Source organism: Akebia trifoliata, chromosome 12, assembly GCF_017979445.1.
Source record: "Akebia trifoliata isolate Shusen 1 chromosome 12, ASM1797944v1, whole genome shotgun sequence".
In the NCBI taxonomy this organism is placed as follows: domain Eukaryota; kingdom Viridiplantae; phylum Streptophyta; class Magnoliopsida; order Ranunculales; family Lardizabalaceae; genus Akebia; species Akebia trifoliata.
In genome coordinates this window covers 29104504-29129440 of record NC_141386.1, presented here as the reverse complement: position 1 = coordinate 29129440, position 24937 = coordinate 29104504, and the positions used below count along the sequence as shown (strand labels likewise).

The 24937-nt window shown below is 35.3% G+C and overlaps 1 protein-coding gene across 1 annotated transcript in view; it reads left to right on the top strand.

The window, feature by feature from the left end:
* The first annotated feature begins 930 nt into the window (after nt 1-930).
* The window catches only part of VAD1 (GRAM domain family protein), a 45073-nt gene continuing 21066 nt past the window's right edge, over nt 931-24937 (top strand). Inside the window, exons 1-12 of the mRNA XM_086417872.1 lie at nt 931-1328; nt 2799-2858; nt 5567-5617; nt 6049-6114; nt 9438-9533; nt 9748-9849; nt 12567-12664; nt 12762-12952; nt 13915-13955; nt 14109-14196; nt 19266-19352; nt 19875-19929. Of these exons, the coding sequence (XP_086273998.1) occupies nt 1137-1328; nt 2799-2858; nt 5567-5617; nt 6049-6114; nt 9438-9533; nt 9748-9849; nt 12567-12664; nt 12762-12952; nt 13915-13955; nt 14109-14196; nt 19266-19352; nt 19875-19929 (1127 nt within the window). The 5' untranslated portion in view covers nt 931-1136. The remainder of the gene's footprint in view (nt 1329-2798; nt 2859-5566; nt 5618-6048; nt 6115-9437; nt 9534-9747; nt 9850-12566; nt 12665-12761; nt 12953-13914; nt 13956-14108; nt 14197-19265; nt 19353-19874; nt 19930-24937) is intronic.

Sequence of the window (24937 nt, the reverse complement as noted above, 5' to 3'; positions counted from 1 at the left end):
AAAGGGAGGTATAGATCTCTTTGTCTCAAGATGCAAATTTGTACTCATTTTAAGACCATGGTCCATAAATTTTTTTTCTAGCATTTTAAAGCATCTCCAACGACATGCTATTTTATGATAGTAATGACAACACTACCACTCCAAAATCATGCTGTAATGCATGTGCTAAAAATTGTCTCAGATATAAATTAAATACACCCTATTTTATGCCAAATTGGCATTGGATTTATCATGTTTCAAAATCTATTTAAAAAAAATAATTTTTGAAATTTCATTTTTTAATTAATTGCCATCTAGAGCATAAGAATGGCAAGTTTTGCGAAACAATGGAGAGTCCCATTTTAAATATAACATTGCCATTAGAGATGCTCTTATATATCCTCATTGCAATAAATGAAATGGTGGTGTTACCTAGGGTTATCCATGGATTGGTCAAACCTAAAATTCGATTTGTTCCGATATGATAATTTAGAGTTTGGATCAACATTTTGAATTTTGATAATGATTCGATCCGATAAGGTTCCAATCCGATATCTTATTGGATCAGATTTGGATAAATCATGTCCTGATCCGATCAAATGTTAGAAAGTATATAAATTATATGATATATTTATTGAAATATGTGAAGTTTATCTAGATTATATATATAAAATTGGGATTGGCCCGGTCCAGACCTGATCCGATTGTTATTGGATCGGGTTTGGATCTTAATGTTGAGATCTAATGAAAACTTGATCCGATACTTATCGGATCAGTCCTCGATCTGATCCTTATTGGATTGGTACCCCATTGACCCTGATCCTATCCATTGACAGCCCTAGTGTTACTAGACCATTATTTAGGCCTACTAACTTTACTAGACCATTGTTTGGATCTATAAATATTGTACCAGCAATTTAAACGTGACGTTTGATTTTGAAGTGCGTAGACGTCTTGTGGGAGTTGAAGTGCCGCGCTCGAAGTTCCTAAACCGACAGTTTCGTTGTTCGTTCTGTCACCAAACTGTAATTAAAACCGAAAAAATCGCAAAAATAACTCTTAGAAAATTGACGAATATAATAAAGACGAAAATTTATCTCTTTCTCTCTCTTCGTCTCTTCGAAACCAATCTTACCGAAGAGCCCTAGATCTTCGCCATGGCCATCGCCTCTCCAAGCAAAGAGAAAACCGGATTGGAATCTCTTCCTTCTTCACTTTTGGAGTCGAAACCAGGTTCAGATTCGGGATTCGAAACTTCTTCAGTTGGAATTTCAGGAACTGGAGATCCTTCTGATCGCAATGACCAACCTGATTCATCGGTGAACAAACACAAAGAAGTCGAAAGTCAGGTATAATTTAATTATATTTGAACTGAGATTTCTGTTAAATTTCATAGTTTCGTTTTTTTGGTTGGGAATTGTATCGGATGAGGTCTTATTGTGCAATTTAGGTCGAAATCCAGGTATAATTTAATTATATTTGAACTGAGATTTTGATAAATTTCATAGTTTCGCTGTTGAGAATCATATCGGACAAGGTCTTATTGTGAAATTTCAGCTTTGAGTAGTCCGTCTTCCAAATATAAGCTAATTATATTTGAACTGAGATTTCTGTTAAATTTCATAGTTTCGGTGTTTTAGTTGAGAATCGTATCGGATAAGATCTTATTGTGAAATTTCAGTTTTGAGTAATCCATCTTCCAAATATAAACTAACCATATTTGAGCTAAGATTTCTGTTAAATTTCATAGTTTTGGTGTTTTAGTTCAGAATCGTATTGGATATGGTCTTATTTTGAAATTTCAGTTTTGAGTAATCCATCTTCCTGGTATAATTTAATTATATTTGAACTGAGATTTCTTTTAAATTTCATAGTTTTGGTGTTTTGGTGGTTGAGAATTGTATCAGATAAGATCTTATTGTGAAATTTCAGTTTTGAGTAATCTGTATTCCAGGTATAATTTAAGTATACTTAAAATGAGATTTCTGTTAAATTTCATAGTTTCAGTGTTTTGGTTGAGAATGATATTGGATAAGGTCTTATTTTTAAATTTCGGTGTTGAATAATCCATTTTCCACGTATAAATTAATTATATTTGATTTCGGTTAAATTTCATAGTTTCGGTGTTTTGGTTGGGAATTGTATTGGATGAGGTTTTGATGTAAAATTTCAGTTTTGAGTAATCTATCTTCCAGGTATAAATTAGTTATATTTGAACTGAGATTTATGTTAAATTTCATAGTTTCGGTGTTTTGGTCAGGAATCGTGTCAGATAAGCTCTTATTGTGAAATTTCAACTTTGAGTGACCCTTCTTCCCAGTATTTGAATATATTTGAACCAGGATTTATGTTAAATTACAAAGTTTCGGTGTTTTGGTTGGGAATTGTATTGGATGAGGTCATATTATGAAATTTCAGTTTTGAGTAATCCGTCTTTCAAGTATAAATTAACTATATTTTAACTAAGATTTTTGTTAAATTGGCGTAGTTTTGGTGGGGAATCATATCGGATGAAGTCTTATTGTGAAATTTCAGTTTTGAGTAATCCGTCTTCTAGGTATAAAATAATTATATTTGAACTAAGATTTCTGTTAAATTTCATAGTTTTGGTTGGGAATCTTATTAGATAGCGTCTTATTGTGAAATTTCAGTTTTTAGTAATCCGTCTTCCAGGTATAAATTAACTATATTTGAACTGAGATTTCTGTTAAATTTCATAGTTCAGTGTGTTGGTTGGGAATTGTACTAGATAAGGTCTTTTTGAGAAATTTCAGTTTTGAGTAACCTGTGATTTCTTTGTTGTGCCTGTTCTGTTTCAGTCTCCACCATCTTTGAAAAGTGAAGAATATCGGCTTCTATTTCGTCTTCCACCTGATGAGGTAAGTGAATTTAAAATTCACGATGATTTATCTTTTACTAGACTAAGAGTCTCATTAGACCCTGACTCTTATATTTGTTTTAGAGGTTTATTATCCTTTTAAATTTTATAATCATGAAAATTTCTTCGAGTATTCTTGATATGTAATTAGGAGGTTTGAGGGAAATTTGATCCTTGAAAATTGGATGGGAACCAAGGTTTAAAATCTCATCTCGAGGCAATGCTTTGGTCAAGAGAAAAATCGATACTGTTTCGGCCGATACATTCTCGAAAAATTCAACATTTTGGGGTCAATGCTTTGTATCGGTCTTGGCCGATATGATTGAATGAGCAGGGTCAACCACAAGGTTCCATTTTAAAGTAGGATCTTCTAAGAATAACCCAATTCATTGAGGATCTTTTGACCAAAATGGCAAGTAAGCTTTGACATCCACAATGATGTTGTGCAAAGATTTCTCTTTCCCCCTCAAAGAATTCCCTATTTCCATTTTTTTTTTTTTCAGATACACCAAACACTGCAAATAGTATCATTCCCTGCAAAACTCTTCTTTCTTGTTAAGCATTCCACATTCTGCCAACTATGGGAGATGGAGAACTCAATGGAAATTAAACCACAACTTTCTATCAACATTACAATGGATTAAAAGATGATTGGTGTTTTCACCATTCTTTTTTACCTAGAGAAAATATTCAACATAATTCTCCTTTGAGCTATAAGCTTATCAATGTCGAGAATCTTTTCTAAAGTGGAAAACCACTCAAATGTGAAACAACAAAGCAGTAAAGAGAATCAAACACAGAAATCAGACACGGAGAATAAGGATTTACGTGGTTCAACAGTGTGCCCATGTCCACGGATCAGATCAAGAACAATCACTATTTTCCTCCTTTCCTTTCCTTGGTTTTACAGTCTTGGAGATCTTTACTTATAAAATTGGGAGTTGCTAAATGCATCTATCTCCCCAAATAAAGAAAATCCCTTAAAAAAATATTCCATAATTCTTGAAAACAAAATACAAGTCAATTGCACAACAGTCCTTCATTTGAATTCTATCACATCGAAGACTTGGGACAATAACTTGTCACACGTGCCTATTGCTTCACCTTGGGCTAAATACTAGAACCACCTTGGTGAGAAACCACACATGTCTTCCACAACAAATTGTGCATCACGTATGCCCATGATGCAACTCCACTTCAAACTTGAATCAACCTGATTTAGTCACCTGTCTGTTAATATCGCAAACAACTATTGGCCTTTAAAATAATTAACTGCACACTATCGAATCATCCCGATCCATCCCGACTCGATCACACGGCCAATACTCATGTGTAGCTTTGAGGCGATTCCCTAATCAAAGCTAGAAAGGGACTTTGATTTGTCCTCTCGAATCTTAGGAACCACCTCATAATCATTTGCAAGGCAAAGGCGAATAATGCTAACTGTTCTTGCCTCTATGTCTTCCAAATCTGCATCTGTCATATTTTTTGGTTTACCGGACTTCTCTCTTTCAACGTTTTAGCTAGGCCCTGTTGAACCAAGATATCCCTCACCCTTCTTTGCCACAGATTGGAACTACTACTTTTGTCGAATGTCTACCTCGAACTCTTCATTGCCATCTGTATGAATTTGCTAGCTCTGTTACCTATTTCTAAAACAACGAAACAAAGATAAAACAAAAATCACTCACGAAATATGGATTTACGTGGTCCGACAGTGTGTCTACGTCCATGGATTAGAACAAGAACAATCACTATTTTATTTCCTTTAGTTTTTATAGCCTTAGAGATCTCTATTTATAAAAATGGAGGTTGCTAAATGTATCCATATCCCCAAAAATAGGAAAAAACCCTTAAGAAAATGTTCCCTAATTCCCTTTTTAGCAACCCTAAAAAGGAAATAGAATGCAAGGCAATTGCACAACATCCAAAAGAGTCTCTCTACATGGGATTTTTGACCCAAAATAAAGGAGGTAGGAAATGGATGTCTCTTGAGTGGTTTAATGTAGCATAAAGATATCTATCATAAAAAGCCATCTCGATTCCTTTTCCAAGCTAGCTTGTCTTCGTCTCTGGGGAAGATGGGGTAAGTATGGGAATTTAGGAATTTTCTCCCAAAGGAGATCAAATAAAGTAAAGTCAATGGGGTTTGGGAACATAGATCGAAGATCAATGATAACACCAGTGTGAAGTACTGCTTTGGTGCAAGTCAAAGATCCTAAAATGTGAGGGGAAGACCAAAAATGAAATGGATAGACGTATTAAGGAAGGATATAAAGACACATGCCTTGCTTGGGTATATGGCTTTAGATAGAGTTGCATTGTGAAATAGGATTCATGTTGCCAACGCCAATGTTTGGGAAGATATGGATAACATGGGAAAATGTTTGTGACAATTTTTTTTCTTGCTTTGGCACATAATCAACTTGTGTGGTCCTTCCCCCTCCCCCCATCACATATAACCACCATTTTCCACAAAAAGATACGAGCATTAAGATTCTTAATAGTATTCATTGTTTGTCGTAATCTATATTGGTTGCTCATTCTGTATTGTGAATTTCCAACTAGTTGTTTAAATGTCACTTTAGATATTAGCTGAACTTGGAAAAATTAATTGATTGATACATTTCATTCAGATGAATATTTTATATAATTTTGATTAATTTTCTTTTTATACTTTTGATATATTCTCTTTTCCATATTATATAGGTCCTTGTTCAAGACTTCAATTGTGCACTGCAAGAGAGTATTCTTCTTCAGGTAAATCTTGTTCTAGGTACCTATTTGGATTGCTTGTTTGAACTTTAAAGCTCCATAACCTTAGATGATTGCTTGTTTTAGAGCATTTCTTATGACCCCCTCCCCTTTTTTCAAAGTGAATAATATAGTTTTTATATGATTTATATTGGAAAAAGGCTTGTATTTTGCACTCCTATGGTGACAAAACTGTTAGAATCTTTCTTTTTTTTCCCCAATAAATTATAAACAAATTTATTAACTAAAAGTTTAAAACTAAATTTTGAAGGCCAGAAAAAGAAAAGACAGTTATTATGCATGAAAAGTTATCACTCCTTGCAAGGAAATTTGCTATATCATCTTCATCCTTTGCGGTAGGAGAGAAAGAGAAATGGTTATGGATCTTCTCATTAATTCACGGATATGGTCTAAGTTATTTGTTTGTTGGATTGCAGGGTCATATGTACTTGTTTGTTCGCCATATTTGTTTTTATTCAAACATATTTGGGTTTGAAACAAAGGTATGTTGATTAACTTGTTTTCCCATTGTGTTTCATTTATCTCTGTTAAGTATAAATTTGATGTTATATTTGAGAAAAAACGATATGCTTGTGCATCGAGATGCATGCTAAATATTTATCTGTTTCAATGCTCTTATCTTTGTGCTTTGTAGTGCATATATTCTACAAAAACTTCACTAGATTTTCTTGAAGTTGATTCCAACTTGAAAAATATGCTTTGGAGGCTTTAAACAGTTTTTTTCTTTCTCAAATTTGTACAACTGAAGAACTCTGGGAACTATTGATGAATTACAAAAACGGGAAATGCAAAAAGGAGAACTTTTTTTTGATAGGTAAAAAAGCAGAAACTTTGGGGCATTTGCCTGCTAATGGTAAAATAAAATAATGCTAAGTAACCATCTTTAACCAGAGAATCTGCCACCTTATTAGATACCTTGTGAATATTTTTAGGAGTACTTAGATAATAATCTATGTTATATATAAGTCCAATATTTCTTTAATCCTGCCAGCCAAACTTCATTCCTGGAATTTTTGTCATTGATAGTGACCTTATTAACATTATGCGAACTTGGATTTAATAGGTGTACAAGGCATTTACGTGTGCAATTGGGTTGGTTATGCATGCGGAAGGGTAGCAGTGAGGTTGCTTTGGCTCCCTACCTAAATTGATTAGTGGGTCACTTGTGGGCCATAAGGTTAGTTAGAAAGGAAAAGAAGTAAAGACAATTGAGGCAGAAGTCCAAGAGAGAAAGGAGGTTGGGTGGGTGGGTGGATGAGTCCCTTTTTAATGCACTTGAACTCTTATTTATAGGCTTGTTGAGTGGCAAAAGACTAAAAAAGTCTTCAAGTTACCTACTTCATAAGTTGGTAAAGTTCGTTAGTAGTAATACCACAGACATGGGATCAAAACCACGTTTTCACCCTTATATCTATAAAAAAAAAAAAAAAAACTCTAAATGTCCATTTTCTATTCTATGACCTTTAAGGGACATTTGCTTTTTAGATGAAAGGTGCAAAAGGTGGTGTGGTTGCGATCATTTCTTGCCCTCTAAATCTATGCCCTTTTCCCCCTCCAAGTTGACTCTGCTTTGTTATTTCATTCATGCCAAGTACACGTGGTATGCACATAGATATATATTTTTGATAAGTATAAATTTTATCAAGGAAAGAAGCAAAAACAACAACTGGTCGAGATGACCAACCGAAAGAAAAGACAACTAAGAATTACAAATAGAGTCCCATTGGTGCAGGACGATGAGGGGAGGTAAGAAAATAGAGGGGTTTAGGGTAGGGTAAACCCAAAAGTAAATTATTTTTTTTTTTTCGCAATTTCGACATTTTTAGTAGGATAGATGAAAAGGGTCAAAGGTTAAGTTTATAGGGTAAGGAAATATTAATGATATAATGGTTAAAGAAAGTGCGGAAGAATTAAGGGTTGATGTTTGTAAGTTTCAAGAATCAAAAATCAAGAAAGGGATTTCAAGAATCAAGAATCAAGAAAATCAAGAACAAGCAACTAAAAGAAAATCAAGAAAAAAAAACAAAAGAATAGAAAAGAAAAATAAAGATTAGAAGAAAAAAGAGAGAAAAGGGATATAAAGATAGAACCTTGGACTCACACAAAGAATGGTGGAGAACTCAATTCACTCTATCAAAGAAACTCATTCTTTATTCATCAAAATCTTTATTGTTCATTCATAAAAAAACCCTAATACAATTTATATAAAGAAAATAAATCAAGAATCTTAATTAAACTAAAATATCAAATAAATAAATCTAATTTTCCTAACTTTCTCTATCCTAAATTTTCAACCCTACTAAACTTAAATAAAAGACAAAGTAAAGTTACTAAATTGCCCCTAAATATAATATTAAGACCATGGACCAATAAAACATCAAAATTAGCCCAAAAAATATAAAATTAAAGCCCTAAAACAGAAAATTAAATAAATAAAGGTCTTGTGAAATGGGTGGGATTGTAGGCAGGTGAACTCATCCTTCAGAGTTGGTTTGTGGAAAGGGATTATGATGGTGGCTGGAAGTTTTCTCAAAATGGCTACTTTCAAGGTGCGCAAATGGGGGAGGATGATTGGTGCGGGGGTGGGAAAGCTCTATGATATTTGGATTTTTTTCTTCGAATTTCTCAATCCGAATGGTACAAAGATGAATCAATGCTTTGCTATAAGATATGACAACATTGCTCGGTGCTTTTGATTTATCTGTTTATTTATTTATTTTTTGAATTGCAAGAAAGGGAGATTGATGATTGTTTGGTGGTATTGAATCTTCTAGAAGAATCCCACTGCAAGATTGGTGACTGGGATAAGCGAGGTTGGCAGTTTATTTATTTATATTTTCATGCCCTCAACTAAGTTTGATTAGTTCAAAACCCCACGAAGCTATGAATTTCTTGGGGCCACCCTCCAGGGTCTGGTTGACTCTCGACTCAACTAGTTGCATGTAGGATTTTCTGAGGGGGCGGTGTGTGTGTGACCGTGGGATTAGCCTCGCCCGAAGGGTGGGGATACTCACAATAAGCAAAAAAAAAAAAAACTAAGTTTGAGCTGCATTTGTGGTGCTTTGGTGCCTCTTGCATTGATTTTTTTTTTTTGGAATCTTGTTAACTGTGCATCTTCTTAATCATCGTAAGCTTATGATTCCGAATGGGTGTGCTACGTACAAAGGAGCAGGAGGAGAGTATGATCTGCCTGTTTGTTCTTTTAAATTTCATCCTGATTGTGGCACTTCTTCATATCGCTGTTCATGTGCTACTGGTTTTTTGAAAGGCATGATGGATGCATTTGGTTCATGGACTTGCTAGTTTCTTTGGTCCAAGGGTTGGTGGTTATTAAGGATGATGTCTTATGCCTTTTACTTGGTTATTTTTAGAGTTGTATAATTCTCCAAGTTTTGATAATCATTGTGGAGTTCATGAAGTTTTGCTAGACAATCGATTGTCTCAATGGATTGGTTGTCTAATAAGAAGCATTTCAATGAGGTGAAGAGGGAGGACTTTGTTAACAGCTGGGAGTTCCATTTTTTTTGGTCTAATGTATTTTCCTCTTTGTTTTTCCTGATCTGACCTTTTCCCTAGTAAAAATATTGTTTTCTCTTTTGGTCTTTCATTGTGAATGAAGTATGTTACCTATAAATTGAACTAATATTGATTTAAATTTTTTTATTTATTAATGACTGATGTTAGTCTTTTGCCTTTTAGGCTATTGTATGCTGAACCTTTTCAATTTAATTAGTCTGCTAGGTTACCTATTATGTTAACCTAGATTGTACAAAGGGAAATTCTGTAACATGGGTTCGTACTGCAGAAGGCAATCCCCTTCAATGAAGTCACATGTGTACGGAAAGCAAAGACAGCAGCAATCTTCCCTAATGCCATAGAAATTGTTTCTGGGGAAAAGAAGGTAATTTTGATTGATTACCTCTTTTTTTGTGTTCATGTACCAAATTCCCATTTTTAATTCTGTACTACAAAAATAACCAGTCTGGTTTTCAGGCATATTATGGTAACCTTTTGCTTCATTATCGATATAGTTTTCATGAATTTGTGACAATCTATCTGTTAGTTGAATTGGTTACCTTATGTTCATTGTCCTACTCCACTTCTTAATTTGGCAGAACTTCTTTGCATCATTTTTGTCTCGTGATGAAGCGTATCGGCTAATTGTTGATGGATGGTCCCAATATTGCAAGGGTGCTAATACTATCATAGATCATCAGGTATGGCATTTTCTCATATATCTTATGGCAATTTAAAAAAGGTTATTTGTAGTAAGACTATGTTCGAGAATAGAATCCTAATTTTTATGTGGGTCTGATACTAGTTCGGTAATTTTCTCGTAATAATTTTCTTCTAAATTAATTCTTTCCATTTGACAGTCATTTTCCAACTCAAATTTTTGGTAAGGCTTTGATGATAATGATTTGACAATCTTTTGTTCATATTAGTTGCATTTATGTAAGGCAACTTGGTAGTGGAACCATGATGTTTTAAATGGTCATTAGAGAAAAAAGATCCATTACAAGTCGTGGAAAATAAATAAAACAGAAGAAAACTTAGAAAAATATAAAAAGGTCTATAAAGGAAGTAAAAAAGTGGTAAGTGAAGTAGGAAGTATGATGATCTATATAACAAACTGGGTACTAGAGAAGGTCAGAAGGATGTCTATAAGTTGGAGCAAATTAGAGAAAGGACAACTATAGACTTAATGTTAGGCACATTAAAGCCATACATGAGAGAGTCATGGTAAAAGATGAAAAGAATTAGGGTAATATAGCAAGTTCTTGTCATAAATTATTAAATAAGAACCAGACAAAAAACTAGGGGCTAGAAAAAAGGTACATGAGATGATGGGAGATCCAATAACATGCATACTTCCATACCATTAAGATTTGAATAGTGAAAACAACACTGGTACCCACATCCTAGGTTCAAACCCCCTTGAATCCATACTTCTTATGCTAACCACTAACCCATCTTTATCTATCCAAAAAAAAAAAAAAGATGAAAATAGGTTGGACTTTAGGACTGGGTGATATTTTGACGAAGTGTGGAAATGCATTGGAAGTTTTGGATTATCATGGCTAACTAAGTTCAATCATATTTTAAAAACTAAAGAATATGCCAAATGAATGGAGAAGAAACATCTTAATGCCTACATATAGTAATAAATGAGACATACATAGTTGTATCGATTGTTGTGGTATTAAACTTATGAGCTATACTATGAACGTGTGAAAGAGTGATTGCACAAAGTTTAAGAAAAAATAAATATATTCGAGAACCAATTTGGTTTATGCTAGACAGATAAACCATTGATGCGATCTTTCTATTTAGACAAGGAATAGGGAAGTTGGTAGTTTTTATTGACTTAAGGAAACCCAAGGCATGGCTAAGGTTTAGAGCTTCTTAGGGTTATGCGACAAAGTACCTGGAGAATTAATTTGGTGAATTTTAGTAAAGAAAGGAGTATCGAATGGATTGACATAATTAAGGACATGTATGAGAAGTTTATGACTAGTGTGAGAGCAAGTGGAGAGGAAAAAAAGGAGTTCCTAGTTACAATTGGTTTATGTCAGAGATTGACTTTGTGTCCATATTTATTTGCTTTATTTATATATGTAAACATGTATTATCTGCTCATATTCAAAGCAGGTAGTTTGGTGTATGTTATTTGCAGATGTATTATTCAATGATGAGACTAGAGAGGGGGTCAATGCAAAATTAGAATTATGGAAAGATGTATTGGAGTCCAAGTGCTTTAGAATAAGTAGAAACATGACCGGGTATGTGGAGTGTAACTTTAGTGCGAAGATCAATATGTAGGCTTCTCCTTCCATGGTATCATGATATTGACACATGCGACGATTTTCAGTTCTATATTATAACTAATAGGAATATATTCTTTCTAAAATGTAGTCCATGACTCTTTTAGAGCTTGTCATAGACCTATAATCACTTATAAATGAACTTTTATTTTATGTTTGCTCAGATTTGTTTTTGTTTGTTTCTATTATTTTTTGAAAATTTTAATTTTCCCCACAGTATTAGAAAATAAACTAAGCCTATCAAGTTTCTAACCTTCAATTTGGGGTTCAGATTTTACTTTTTTCTAATTTCATTCTGTGCCATTCAAATTTATGTCGTATCGCAGAACGTACTGCCTATTGTATCTTGTGCGTTATGCTTTCTGAAGAATACAGTAAAACGCACAATATATTGGATGGAATATCAGAGTTCTCTATGCATTATATTGTACCATGATATGTATATGTTTTTAAATATATTTGTACCATGTTTATGGCAGGATTTCTTTATAAATGCATATAAACTTTTTAAACTTACGCATATCTTTAAATGTTATAAATTGAGAGGTGTTGATGAAAGATAACTGTGATTTTCAGTAGAAGTTGCCAGCTTGCTAAGTTCATTAAAGTCTGTGAATGTTGATACCACGACCTGGTTTGAAAACCCAGCTTCACCTACTAAATAGTGACCCTAATCTTCTTTTCAACTGTGATTTTCAGTAATTCTTTCGCACTTTTTTTTTTGGGCACAAAAACACACATTTATGTGCCAGATGTGGTAGTAAGTTCTATAATGTTGTGGAGTTGTGTTGCCAATCCCAATATTTATGGCTTAAGATGGTAAGTCCTATTATATTTTGGCTGCATCTAGTTTACCAACTTGCAACATGCACTTACTTTCATGCTTTTGTTCAAGTAACACTGCTGAAGATAGTTTGTCTTCACTAATAAAAGAAAAGAAGTTATATATCAAAAGGCTTACTTATAGAGATTTCTATAGTATCAAATTTTTTTCAAAACCATATAATGTTGATAAAAAAAATTAGCTTGTTATGACTGTTTAGTTGGTTGAGGTGACAATTCCTTGCTTCGCAGTCATTACTAGTTTTTAATTTATTTTTGTAAATTAGGACTTGAAATCTGAGATCATAAGCCCAGCCAATGAGCATGTTATGCTTGAAAATACTACGAACTTCCAAGAACCACCTGACTTGATTTCCATGGACAGGTATTTCATACGCAATTTTCTTTTAGCAAGCTTGATTCTTACACCATTCTATTATTCCAAGACATTTATTTAGTTTTTTACTGGTTTTTTGAATCAGGAATAAGGATGCTCATCTTTCGGGAGAAAATAAGCCTCTATTAATTGGTGAAGATTACATCAGTGTATCAAGAAATCTTATAGAAGCACAAGAAAATGGAGAAGAAGATGCAGAACAGGTTTTGAATGCGGAGTGTTTGTCTTCTGGAGAGCCTTTGAGGTGGAAGCTGGAGGATGCTGATGCCCCTACAGGTTCGTTGGTTTCTGATTTATTCTCTAATCAGTACTCTTGTTGTGTGGTATATGTTATGCTAGGACTAAGCCGATGGTCAAAGCACATGCATCGATACAAGGTTTCTGGTTCTGTCTGTTAGGCTGAGATTTTGGATTTCAGCTCAGCTTCCTTACCTCACCAAAAAATAAAATAAAAATGCTTAGTCTCCATTTCTGCTGAATCTAGAGTGATAACCACCCTCCTCCATGCCCAAAAAGAAGAAAAGAAAAAAAGAAAAAAAAAAAAAGAAAAAAAGAAAAAAAGAAAAAAAAGAAAAAAAAGGATGCTTAGTCTCCATTTCTGCTGAATCTAGAGTGACACCCACCCTCCCTCCACCATACCCAAAAAGAAAACAATGGAAAGATATAAAGAAAGAAGATGCACGGGAAGAGTGTGTAAAGTAAAATTGCCTACTGTAACTTTTGAATGCCCAAGTGTCTTGCATCTGATGGTATAGCTGTATAGTACTGTTTATACAGCTTCCTAGGATAACTTTGGAAAGTTCACATATTTTGCATCTGATTTTCAGCACCTGACTTGTGATTAATTTCTGATACATAGGTCTCAGTAGTGTTGTTAAGAATAATTTATGATACAATGGCAAAACCTAATTTCCCAGTTGTTAAGATCACATTCATACCTTTATGGATTATGTGCCATTCGCTTGAAAACTGATTTAATATTTGTCTTTGTTTCCTTTTAATTTCTATTTTTTTCACGGTTAGATTACTTATAAAAAAAAAATTACTTATCTTATGTTCTTTTAGCCTTGTGGATTCACTTGTTATGATCACATTCACACCTTTATGGATTATGTGCCATTCCCTAGAAAACTGATTTAATATTTTTCTTTGTTTCCTTTTAATTTCTATTTTTTTAAGCTTCATCTTTCTAGATAATGTTCTCATTTTTTTTAGAAAATTTTGATTTCTCTGTGCAGTACCTGATTGCTACACAAAGGTTGCTGAATCAAAATTTCCGGTAATGTTATATTTATTTTTTTGCTACCTATAGTTCCAAATATATGTATAGCATACACTCCTTTTCATTGATAATCCTGTAAGGTTCATTGTTATTACTATTTAATTACTGAACAATATGGTTTGGTTTATATTTTCAATTTATGGTTCACAGATTCAAGTAGAGGAGTTTTTCAATCACTTTTTCTCAGATGATGCGGTTAATTTTATCGAAATGTTTCATCAAAGATGTGGAGACAAAGGTAGATGAAACTCATCTTATACCACTAGTTGTCATCATTATCGAACGCTTACCCCGGAGTTTGGGGTTGGCTAAGCGATTACTGTTTGTCCATGATGTTAGAGTTCTTATTTAGTGTCGTGTGGGCCCAATACTTAAGCCCACACGACCAACCACATATTTTTAATATAAAAGAGTGGCCGAACCCTATTGGGTGTGACATCATTCTTTTCTCTAGTTTCCTCCTTCTCTCCTTAACCATAATCTTCTAACATGGTATCAGAGTACTTCTACCATTAGAGTTGCTTGATTTCTCTTCTTTTCTTCAATTTTTTAATCGTTTTCTCTTCCCTCTTCAATCCAGTACTTCCAAACCCTAAGGCCTTGGTTCCAAAAAGGGATTAGGTGTTTGAGGTTTGTTTGTTTGCACCTAGATGTTTATTTAGGGCTTGATTTGCATTTGTTTAAGGTATTTATGAATGATTGAGGAATTGGTGGACAATTTTGAAGTCCCAAAATTCACTTTTTAGAACAAATATGTGAATATTGTTATGTTAATAGTGCTTGTGAACAGTGTTTTCTGCGTGACCAATATTTTCTAAAAAAAATAGACTTATTCGGCTTCTCGATCAACAATTTGAAAATTTTCCTAGATCTAATTTTTTTTCCGTGTGTTTTTGGGTTTTGCAATTTTATTTCGATTGTTGTTTTGTTGGCCTCTCAACCGTAGTTGCATTTCATAGAATATCCTTAGGGATACTCTATATTTTTTTGAGATTTTTTTCATTTCTGTGCGGGTTTTCAATTTACTCATCCCCGGATGAAAAATTTGGGGATTTGTGATGATGCTCAAATCACCTCTGTCAAGCTTAACGACACTAATTATCTTCCATGTTCACACTCTGTGCGAGTATTCCTTTGCACTAAGAAGAAATTAAGGTTTTTGGTTGAAGATCCACCTCCTTGGGATGACAAACGGTATGAAGATTGACAAATGATAATTCCTGGGTTATGACATGAGTGTGGAACAGTATGAAACCCTTTATTTCCTTCAATGTGATGTATTTAGATGCTGCAAAATAGATCTGGTTAGCTATACAAGAGATGTACTCTCAAGAAAAGAACGTTTCTATGGTATATAATCTATTTGAGGCCATGTTCACTTCTAAATAAGGAGATAGATCCTTGAGTGACTATTATTGTTCTCTTCGGGGTATGTAGGAAGAACTTTAGTAACATCAGTCCTTAACTACACCCAAAAAAGGCAACGAGAAGAATTTCAAGTTGCACTGGTTCTCTCTAACCTAAATCCAGAGTATACTTCTTTGAAGGGTCAGATTCTTGCTAGTGAGTCTTTACCAACTGCTGCCAATGCCTTCTCTCATCTTCAGTGTATTTCTCTTGGGAGTGTCTCTTGTAGAATTCCTAAAGAGTCACCAACATTGGTTTCTAGTGGTTTATCTGAATCTTCTAGTGGCTGTGGTAGAGGAGGTCGTGGTGGTTGTGGAGGTGGCCGTGGTGGTAATTTGAGGTGTACCTATTGTGACTACACTGACTACACTAAGCAGTTTTATTGGGATAAATGAGGTAAACCTACTTGGACTAATCAGGTTCAAGAGGAACTTCCTAAGATTTCTACTGATTCCACTTCTTAGACTACATCGAGAGTTGTATCTTCCGATCTTACCGCATAGTGAGGAGAGATTCTTTAGAAGTTGACTACCTTGACTACAGGACCTACTCCACCCACAACTATTATGACTACTTCAGGTAATCCCACATTTATGACTGCCAAGTCTTCCTCGTCTTGGGTCATCGATTCAGGAGTTCGTGTCCAAATGTCTGGTAAATCTTGTCTTTTTTTAATTTTCGTTCTCTTAAGTCTCACATTGTACTAGCCGATGGGTCTACTCATAATGTAGTTAGGAAATGTGATGTTTTTCCAAACTCATCCATTCCTTTATTTTCTACTCTTTTAGTCTCTAATTTTCCTTTAAATCTACTTTCTATCAGTCAGCTTACAAAATCATTGGAATGCTCCTAAACCTTCTTTCCTTCTTATTGTGTCTTTCATGATCTTAAGACGAGAAAGATAATTGGTTTGGGGCATGAGAAAGATGGATTATACTATTTAATGTGTGATGGGTCTACTACTACCTTGAGTGCTTCAGTTTCACTTCTTCAGTGGCACTATCGGTTAGGTCATGTGTTTTTGTCTTATTTATGTCGTGTTATTCCTAAGTTGAGTTCAATGTTGGTTTTAAAATGTGAAGCTTGTTAATTGGGCTCCTAGTCGCACTGAGAGTCGTCAATCTAGTCTTTTTTATGTAGTTCATAGGATATTTGTAGTATGTCAAGAATAAAAAGTTTATCTGATTTTCATTATGTTGTGGTGTTTGTGGATGATTATTCTCGTATGACATTGCTCTTTTTATTGAAAGGTCACTAACTTACCTCGTGTTTTGTTTACTTTTTATAAAGAAATTTCAGTCCAATTTGACAAACTTGTGAAAATTACCCATTTTAATAATGCCTTAGAATACATGCAATTTTCTATTCAGTCTTTTTGTTTAGATAATAACATTGTTCATTAGACCGGTTGTGTTAATACTTTTTAACATAATGATGTTGCTGAACGAAAACATTGTCATTTGCTTGATGTTGCTCGCACTATTATGTTTAAGATGTATGTACCTAAGCCTTATTGAGGTGATGTTGTCCTCACAACTTGTCATCTTATTAATTACATGCCATCATCAATTCTAAATGATCAATCACCTTTCTTTCTGTTTTATCCTTAAGTTCATTCTTTTGCTGTTACTCTTAGAGTCTTTGGTTATGTTTGCTTTTTTTACTCATTTGAGTTCGGGTTGGATAAACTTTCCCCAAGATCATCAAATGTGTTTTTCTAGGTTACTCTCGTACACAAAAGGGTATAGGTATTATTGTCCTGTCACTCAACACTATTATGTAAGTGCCGATGTGACATTCCTTGAGTCTACATCTTATTTTTCTTCTGCTAGTACCTCATTTGATTTTGATTTTGTGTCTTCTCGTTAGGGGGAGCTGTCTCTTATAGTTTCCCTATCTCTTGTGCTTCCAATTCTTATTGTAGGTGCCTCTTCTACTGTGCTTCTTCAAGTATATCAACATACTCATTTCCGAGCACCTTCCTCTTCTCTGCCAGTCCTAGATCTATCATCAGCTTCACCTTGAGATTCCTCCGCATCCACCAGCATCTTCTTCTAATCTCTAGTGATCTTCCTATTGCTTTAAGGAAAGGTCCTAGATCTTGCACTAAGCACCTAATTGATTATTTTGTGTCTTTTCATCGGATGTCACATTCTTTCGTTAGTTTGCACTTTCCTTGTCTGCTCTTTCTGTTCCTACTTCCTATATGCATGCATTATTCTCCTCTCGGTGAAAACTAACTATGGATGAGGAGATTGCAGCACTTCATCATAATTATACTTGGGATCTATCTCCGTTTCCAACTGGAAAACAGGCTGTGGGGGTGTAGATGAGTGTTGCAATCAAGTATCTTCCTGATGGATCCATTGAGAGGTTGAAGGCTCGCTTTGTAGCCAAGGGTTTACACACAGACTTCTGAAGTTGATTATAGTGAGGCTTTCTCTCCATTAGCTTGTGTGAACTCTGTTAGATTTCTTATTTCTGTTGCAGTGTGTTATGTTTGGCCCCTGTTATCGATTGAATATTAAAAATGCCTTTCTACATGGAGATTTGCAGGAGGAGGTATATATGGTGTAGTCACCTGGATATGTTGCCTCTGATAAGACTGGACTAGTGTGTCGCCTATGGAAGGCAATCTATGGGCTGAAATAGTCGCCTAGAGCTTGGTTCGATAAATTTAGCTCAGTTCTCGTCAATGGATTTGCTAGGTCTACTTTTGATCATTCATTGTTTGTGGGGCACTCTTCTGGTGGAAGTATTGTGTTGATAGTTTATGTGAATCATCACTGGAAGTGATCTTAGTGGTATATCTGATTTGAAGACTCATCTAGCCAAACAATTTTACACTAAAGACTTGTGTCTTCTCGCAACTTTGGTATTGACGTAGTTCGCTCCAAAGAAGGTATTAGTTTGTCTCAGAGGAAGTATGTTCTAAATTTTTTGTTCGAGTATTTGGGTTCTAAACCAGCTGATACTCTCTTATGAATCCTATTACTAAGTTTGATGTTGAACATGGGGGAGATTTTTCCTAATGCAGGCGTTACCGTAGGTTAGTTGGTAAACTAATCTACCTGATTGTCACTCGGCCAAATATTAACTTTGTTGTGGGAGTAGTTAGCCAGTTTATGCATGCCCCGTGAAGACTCATTAAGATGCTGTGTTTAGGATACTAAGGTATCTAATGGGGTCACCAGGCAAAGGATTATTATAAAGACCTTCACCTCTTATATCTATTACTGGCTTCCCAGATGTTGATTGGCGGGAGTCGACTAATCGTAGATCTACTTCTGGGTATTGTACCTTCGTGGGATGTAATTTGTTGACTTGGCGTAATAAAAAACAAGAAGTTTTAGCTTGCTCTAATTCTAAAGCAGAATACAGGGTGATGACACATACTGCATGTGAGATGCTTTGATTCAGAGGGTTAAAAAGATATCTACTCTCTATATCAAGTCAGTAAATAAATTGGGAGATGTTCTAACAAAACCATTGTCTAGGAGTTCCTTTCTTACTTTTTGTACCAAGCTGGGCATGTCAGATTTGTATGCTTCAGCGTGAGGGGGAGAGTTAGAGTACTCATTTAATGTCATGTGGGCCCAATACTTAAGCTCACACGCCTAACCATATGTTTTTAATATAAAAGAGAGGCTGAACCCTATTGGGAGTGACTTACTCATTCTCTTCTCCAATTTCCTCCTCTCCTTAACCCTAATCTTCTAACACATGCATTTCTGTCTGAAGACATCTTCTATTATACCACTAGTTGTGCATTTTCTGAAATTAGTTCATATTCATGTTGACTATTGCCAAGTCCAATAAACTGGATCATATTGCAAAAGACATCGTTTTTATACACTGTTCATTTTTTTTTCTTGTATGTTTAACTCTTATTTCTTTCAGATTTTAGGTGCTCTTCTTGGTACGAGCACGAACAATTTGGATATGCCCGTGATTTGTCGTTTCAGCATCCAATCAAAATATATTTTGGTATGATAGTGGTTAATTTAATTCTCCATGAAGTATATATATAGTCGATTCTTTGTGCTGCTTGTGGCTCCCATATGAATTTCATGTTGGATGGGCCAACTATAAGAATTGCTCATACATGGGAGATCATCCCTACAAAATCCAATCCATTTTGACATTCCTAGCCTCATGAAAAATTGGCTTAAAGTCAAAAAATCTAGATTGTTCATTTAAGACATTATTTTAAGTGAATCTTTTACATGGTTACTGATATTAGAGTAGTCTGATTTTGTCCCATACCTGGGAGATCATCCCTACAAAAATCCAATCCATTTTGACAATCTACTTGAAGTTGAAAAAATTGGACTCTTCTTCTAAACCATTATTTTAAGTGAACCTTTTACATGGTTTGTAATATCAGAGTAGACTTATTTTTGGTGACAGTGATCATTATTTCGAGTGTCGTTGTGCGGTTGCACCATTATTTCGAGTGTCATTGTGTCTCTTCGAATCTCATTTTAATTTTGTTATGTTGCATTTAAGGTGCAAAATTTGGCCACTGTCGGGAGGTCCAGAAATTTCGAGTTTACAGAAACAGGTTGCTCATCTCTCTCTCTCTTGCCTTCACTTTTAAGATAGTGATGATACAGAAAATACCAGATTTTTTTTCCTTATTGGAAGAACTCCTTACAAGCAATGTTATGCTGCACTCAGTACCTTCTGATTGCATCTTATACTTAAGTTGAATTCTATGATTTTTTTTTTCTAAAATAGTTTATTAGCTAAATTCTCTGTGAAATAAATGGATCTTTGTTGCAGTGTAAGCTGTAAAATCACATTAACTAGTGGGGTACGTTGGCCCTATCCAAGGTTGTTAAAAGAGCTTGGAAGGGCCTCGGCAAGTCCTTGGTGGGGATTAAGCGACAACTAAAATTAATGTTACAATTTTTTAATGCTGCAATGAAGGTCATGCAAAGTAGAAAAAAAAGGGAGCAAAAACTAATGATAAATATGCTCTCCATCAAACGAATGGTTGAGATAGGATGATACTCCTACTCTCCATCTAATGAATGGTAGGAGATGGGATGACACTCCCTAGAGATTTCATATAAAAATGGATCGGTAGGAAATCTGTTCTGAGCTCTAGGAAATTTATGTCTTTCATCTTATCTTAGTTGTATGCTTCATGGAGACTGGAGCCTAAAAAAGAAACTAGTTTCAGACAACATTTGAGGTTTTCCATGAAACAAACAGTGTAGGTGGAATACTGATACCTTAGAAAACCAATGCTAATCTCTAGGAAATCTATGTTTTTTTCTCCTTATGTATCAGGGGTATGTTTGATGGAGGGAGGGAGGGACTACACAAAAATGATCAAATACCCCCTTTTTCTATTCTACTTAAAATGGGTGTAACTGAAAGGGAGGGAGGGACTACACAAAAATGATCCCCCTTTTCAATTTTGCTTAAAACGGGTGTTACTAAAGTGGCACCTAGGTGCAACCTTTGACAATAGAGTTCCTATCTACTTATGGAAGTTATATAAACTACCTTTGTTTTTGTTTTTTGATAAATAAGTTATATACAATTATACACCATCTTTAGCTATTGCAGTCTCCATCCATATCCATAGACCCTCTGAGGACATTCAAAAACACTTTCCAATCTTTTACAAATATGTAATGTTTTTTTTTTGTTGATAAGTATAATATATTGAAAAAAGGAAAAATAAGAAACTAGGAGGCCGAGAAAGCCTCCCAAAGAGCAACAAAGAAAAGAAAAATACAACATCAGTGGTTACATAAAGAGTTCCATCTAAAAACAAAATCATCAAAAGTAATTCCCACAAATTCTATGTTCTGCTTGGACCAAAGGCATAAAAGGCCCAATATCTCCAAGAAACCCACTTGAGAGCTGCTAGATTTATTGTTGAACACCCTGTTATTTCTTTTGTTTCAAACCCCCCAAGCAATAGCCACTGGAGACATAACCCACAGGAACCGTTTTCTGGTGTGGAAAGCATTACTGGTCCACCCTTCTAACAACGAGAAAAGACCCAATTAATACGGAAAAGCTCAAGGAAAGTTGACCAAATATTATAGGAAAAGGAACAATGACTTAATGGTGTCCTTTTCTTGAAGACACTTTGACTTATATTCATTCATTTGGTTTGCAAATCAGCAACCTTAAACTCTTTTACTTCTTTTGTTACCGAGTCCTGTTCTTAGAAGAATTGTAGAAGGTAATTCTCAAGTCTCAATCTGAGAGCTTGACATAATTTATAATAATAAAAGAGTTAAAAGACTAAAAAGCCCTTACAAGAAATAAAAAAATAAAAAACAATTACAACAATAACACTAGATTATTTTCAATATTCCCCTTCAAGCTGGGGCAAATATATCAACTAAACTCAGCTTGACAAGGTGAGAATTAGTGATAGAAGAACCAACAAACTTCGTAAGCATGTCGGCAAGTTGATCTGAAGATGGTACGAAGACTGTCTAAAGATCACCAGATCGAACTTTCTCCCTGAGAAAGTGAACATCAATCTCAATATGCTTCGTTCTTTCATGAAGAACTGAGTCAGAAGCAAGCATGATAGCAGACTTGTTACATAAGAAAGTAGAAGAACCGGAAATAGGAAAACCCAACTCTGTCAGCAAAGACCGAAGCCAAATTAGCTCACATGTGCCAAGGGCTATAACACGATATTCAGCTTCAGTAGAAGAATGAGAAACCACATTTTGTTTATCATTTTTCTACAAGATAAGGTTATCACCATAAAAAGTACAGAAACTAGAGGTAGATCTCCTATATGTAAGAGAACCAACATAATTAGCATCTGTAAAACATGACAAATGCGACTGAGCAGTAGAAGAGTAGAAAAGCTCGAGATCAGGACACGACTTCAAATAACGAAGAATATGATAAACAACATCAAGGTGAGAAGTATACGGAGTATGCATGAACTGACTGGCCACACTGACCGCAAAGGACAAGTCTGGTCTAGTGTTAGTTGGATAAATCAGACGACCTACAAGTCTCTGATAAGAAGAAGAATCCGATAAAAGATCATCAGAGTCAGCATAAAGATGATTCTGATCCATAGGGGAGGAAGCAGGACGACAACCTAACATCCCCGTGTCCTGAAGAAGATCCAATGTGTATTTACGCTGATATAGCGAAATATCACGCTGAGACCAGGCCACTTCTATCCCCAATAAGTACTTGAGTGGACTCAAGTCCTTAACCTCAAAAGTACGACCCAATAACGCCTTAATCTTATCAATCCATTGTGCATTATCTCCAGTCACAAAAATATCATCCACATAAACCAAGACAATAATGCAACGACCATCCACTTCTCGACGAATAAAACAACTATGATCTGAAGGCAAACAGTGGAAAGTTTGGCAACCGGAGCAAACGTGACACCAAAATCTTTTCCAGGATTTTGTGTAAACCCCTTAGTAACAAGGCGTGCCTTGTACCGATCAACAGTCTCAGTGAAGACCCACTTACACCCAACGGTATGCTTCCCAGATGGAAGGGTAACAAGTTCCCAGGTATTATTTTTCTGCAAAACATCCATCTCGGTAGTCATAGCTCTAAGCCATTGAGGGTTTCGCAAAGCCTCTGATACTGATTAAGGAATCCAAATAGAATCAGTGATCGCAAGGTTGGCCTGATAAGAGGAAGGAAGACCTTGATAGGAAACAAACTGGACAATAGGATGATCAATCACACACCCCCGTTTACCTTTGCGAATAATAATAGGCAAGTGAGAGTCAGAAATCGAAGGAGTAAGGACAGGTATAGATGTAGAGATAGGAGAAAATATACCTGGGTCCAAGGAAGAGGTTGGCACAGGTGGAGGAGGGGAAGGGCAACGACTGTAGACCTTAAGCGTTGGCGAAGATGGAGGAAAAATTGGAGAAAGCAACACTATAGGAGATGGGTCCTGCAAAGTAGATGCGGCACGAAAGTATGTGATATTTTCAAAGAAAGTAATATCAAGAGAGTATGATCCAGTGAGAAACTGGATCATAACACCGATACCTTTTTAACATAGAAGAATAATCCAAGAAAATACACCGTATAGCTTTGTCATTCAATTTGGTGCGATTAGGAGTTCTGTCCTTAACAAAGCACGTGCACCCAAATACTCGAGGTGTAATGGGAAAAAGTATATTATTAGGTTGAAGGACATGAAAAGGCACTTGTCCCTCTAAGGTACGACTAGGGATGCGGTTAATAAGATAAGGCGCAGTGAAGACTACCATATTCCAATATGCCTCAAGAACATGAATTCCTCAGAGAAGACATCGAACAATGTTTTCATAAGATGACGATTCTTATGTTCCGCTACCCTGTTCTGTTCAGGAATATAAGGACAAGTCAACTAGTGAAACATACCATGCTCATGAAGGTGGGAACGAATCCCATCAGATATATATTCCCCCCCATTATCAGATCGAAGAGATTTAACACTAATATTGTACTGAGTTTGAATCATTTTAAAAAAGTTGACAAAAATAGGAAGCACTGTAGAATGAGAACGCATCAGATAAACCCACGTACAACGAGAATAGTCATCAATAAATGTAACATAATATCTATGACCATTAAAAGTAGTAATGGAAGAAAGCCTTCACACATCAGAATGAACTAAATCAAATATTTTATTAACTCGATGCATACGAGGAATATAAGTACATGTGTGTTTAGAAAGTTCACACACAGAGCACTGAAATTTGTGTTCACTACAAGCAATTTTTAAAGTAAGAAATAAATAACTTAAGTGCTGAAAATTGACATGTCCTAAATGAACATGTTATAAATCTAGAGTCTGAGAAGAAAATGTGTGACTCCTAGAAGAATGAAGCATAGAAGCCGAAACCGCAGTAGGTTGAGATCCAAACAAGTACAGCCCATCCCTTTTATACCCCTTGTCAAAAATCCTCCTCGAAGTCAGGTCCTGAAAAATGTAGTGGGTAGGAAAAAAAGTAACTGAACAATTTAGAGATCTAGTAAGACTACTCACAGAAATAAGATTAAGAGATAGATGAGGGACATGAAACACAAAGTCTAGTGAAATCTTAGAGAATAAGGGTATGGTGCTCTTGCTGTGGATTGGTGTAAGAGATTTATCAGTAAGACGAACATCTATATGAGTGATAGGAAAAGTAGACGAAGTCAAATGACTAGACTCACCGGTCATGTAACCAGAGGCACCAGAATCATAACTCATGTCAGAGGAGCATAGCCAGACTGAATGACATGGAAGGCAGATGATGTATCTAGAGGTGTAGTACTTGAGACTACTGTCGAGGAGGGGTGAGTGAGCATGAATCTGATCCCGAACAATAGTGGCAATCTGAGTCTGTAGTTGTTGCAAGTCAATAGTGCCAAGTGTGGAAGGAGGATTAGTGAAATGAATGGATGATGACTCCACTGTAGCGGTACAAGGAGTAGACTGTCCCAAAGACGGAGTGGAAGAAGATCGTGGTATCAGATGAGGATAGAGCTGAAAACAGCGGGCCTTCTCATGACCAGTCTTTCCACAATGAATATAAGTGAGACCATTCCCTTTATCACGACCATGG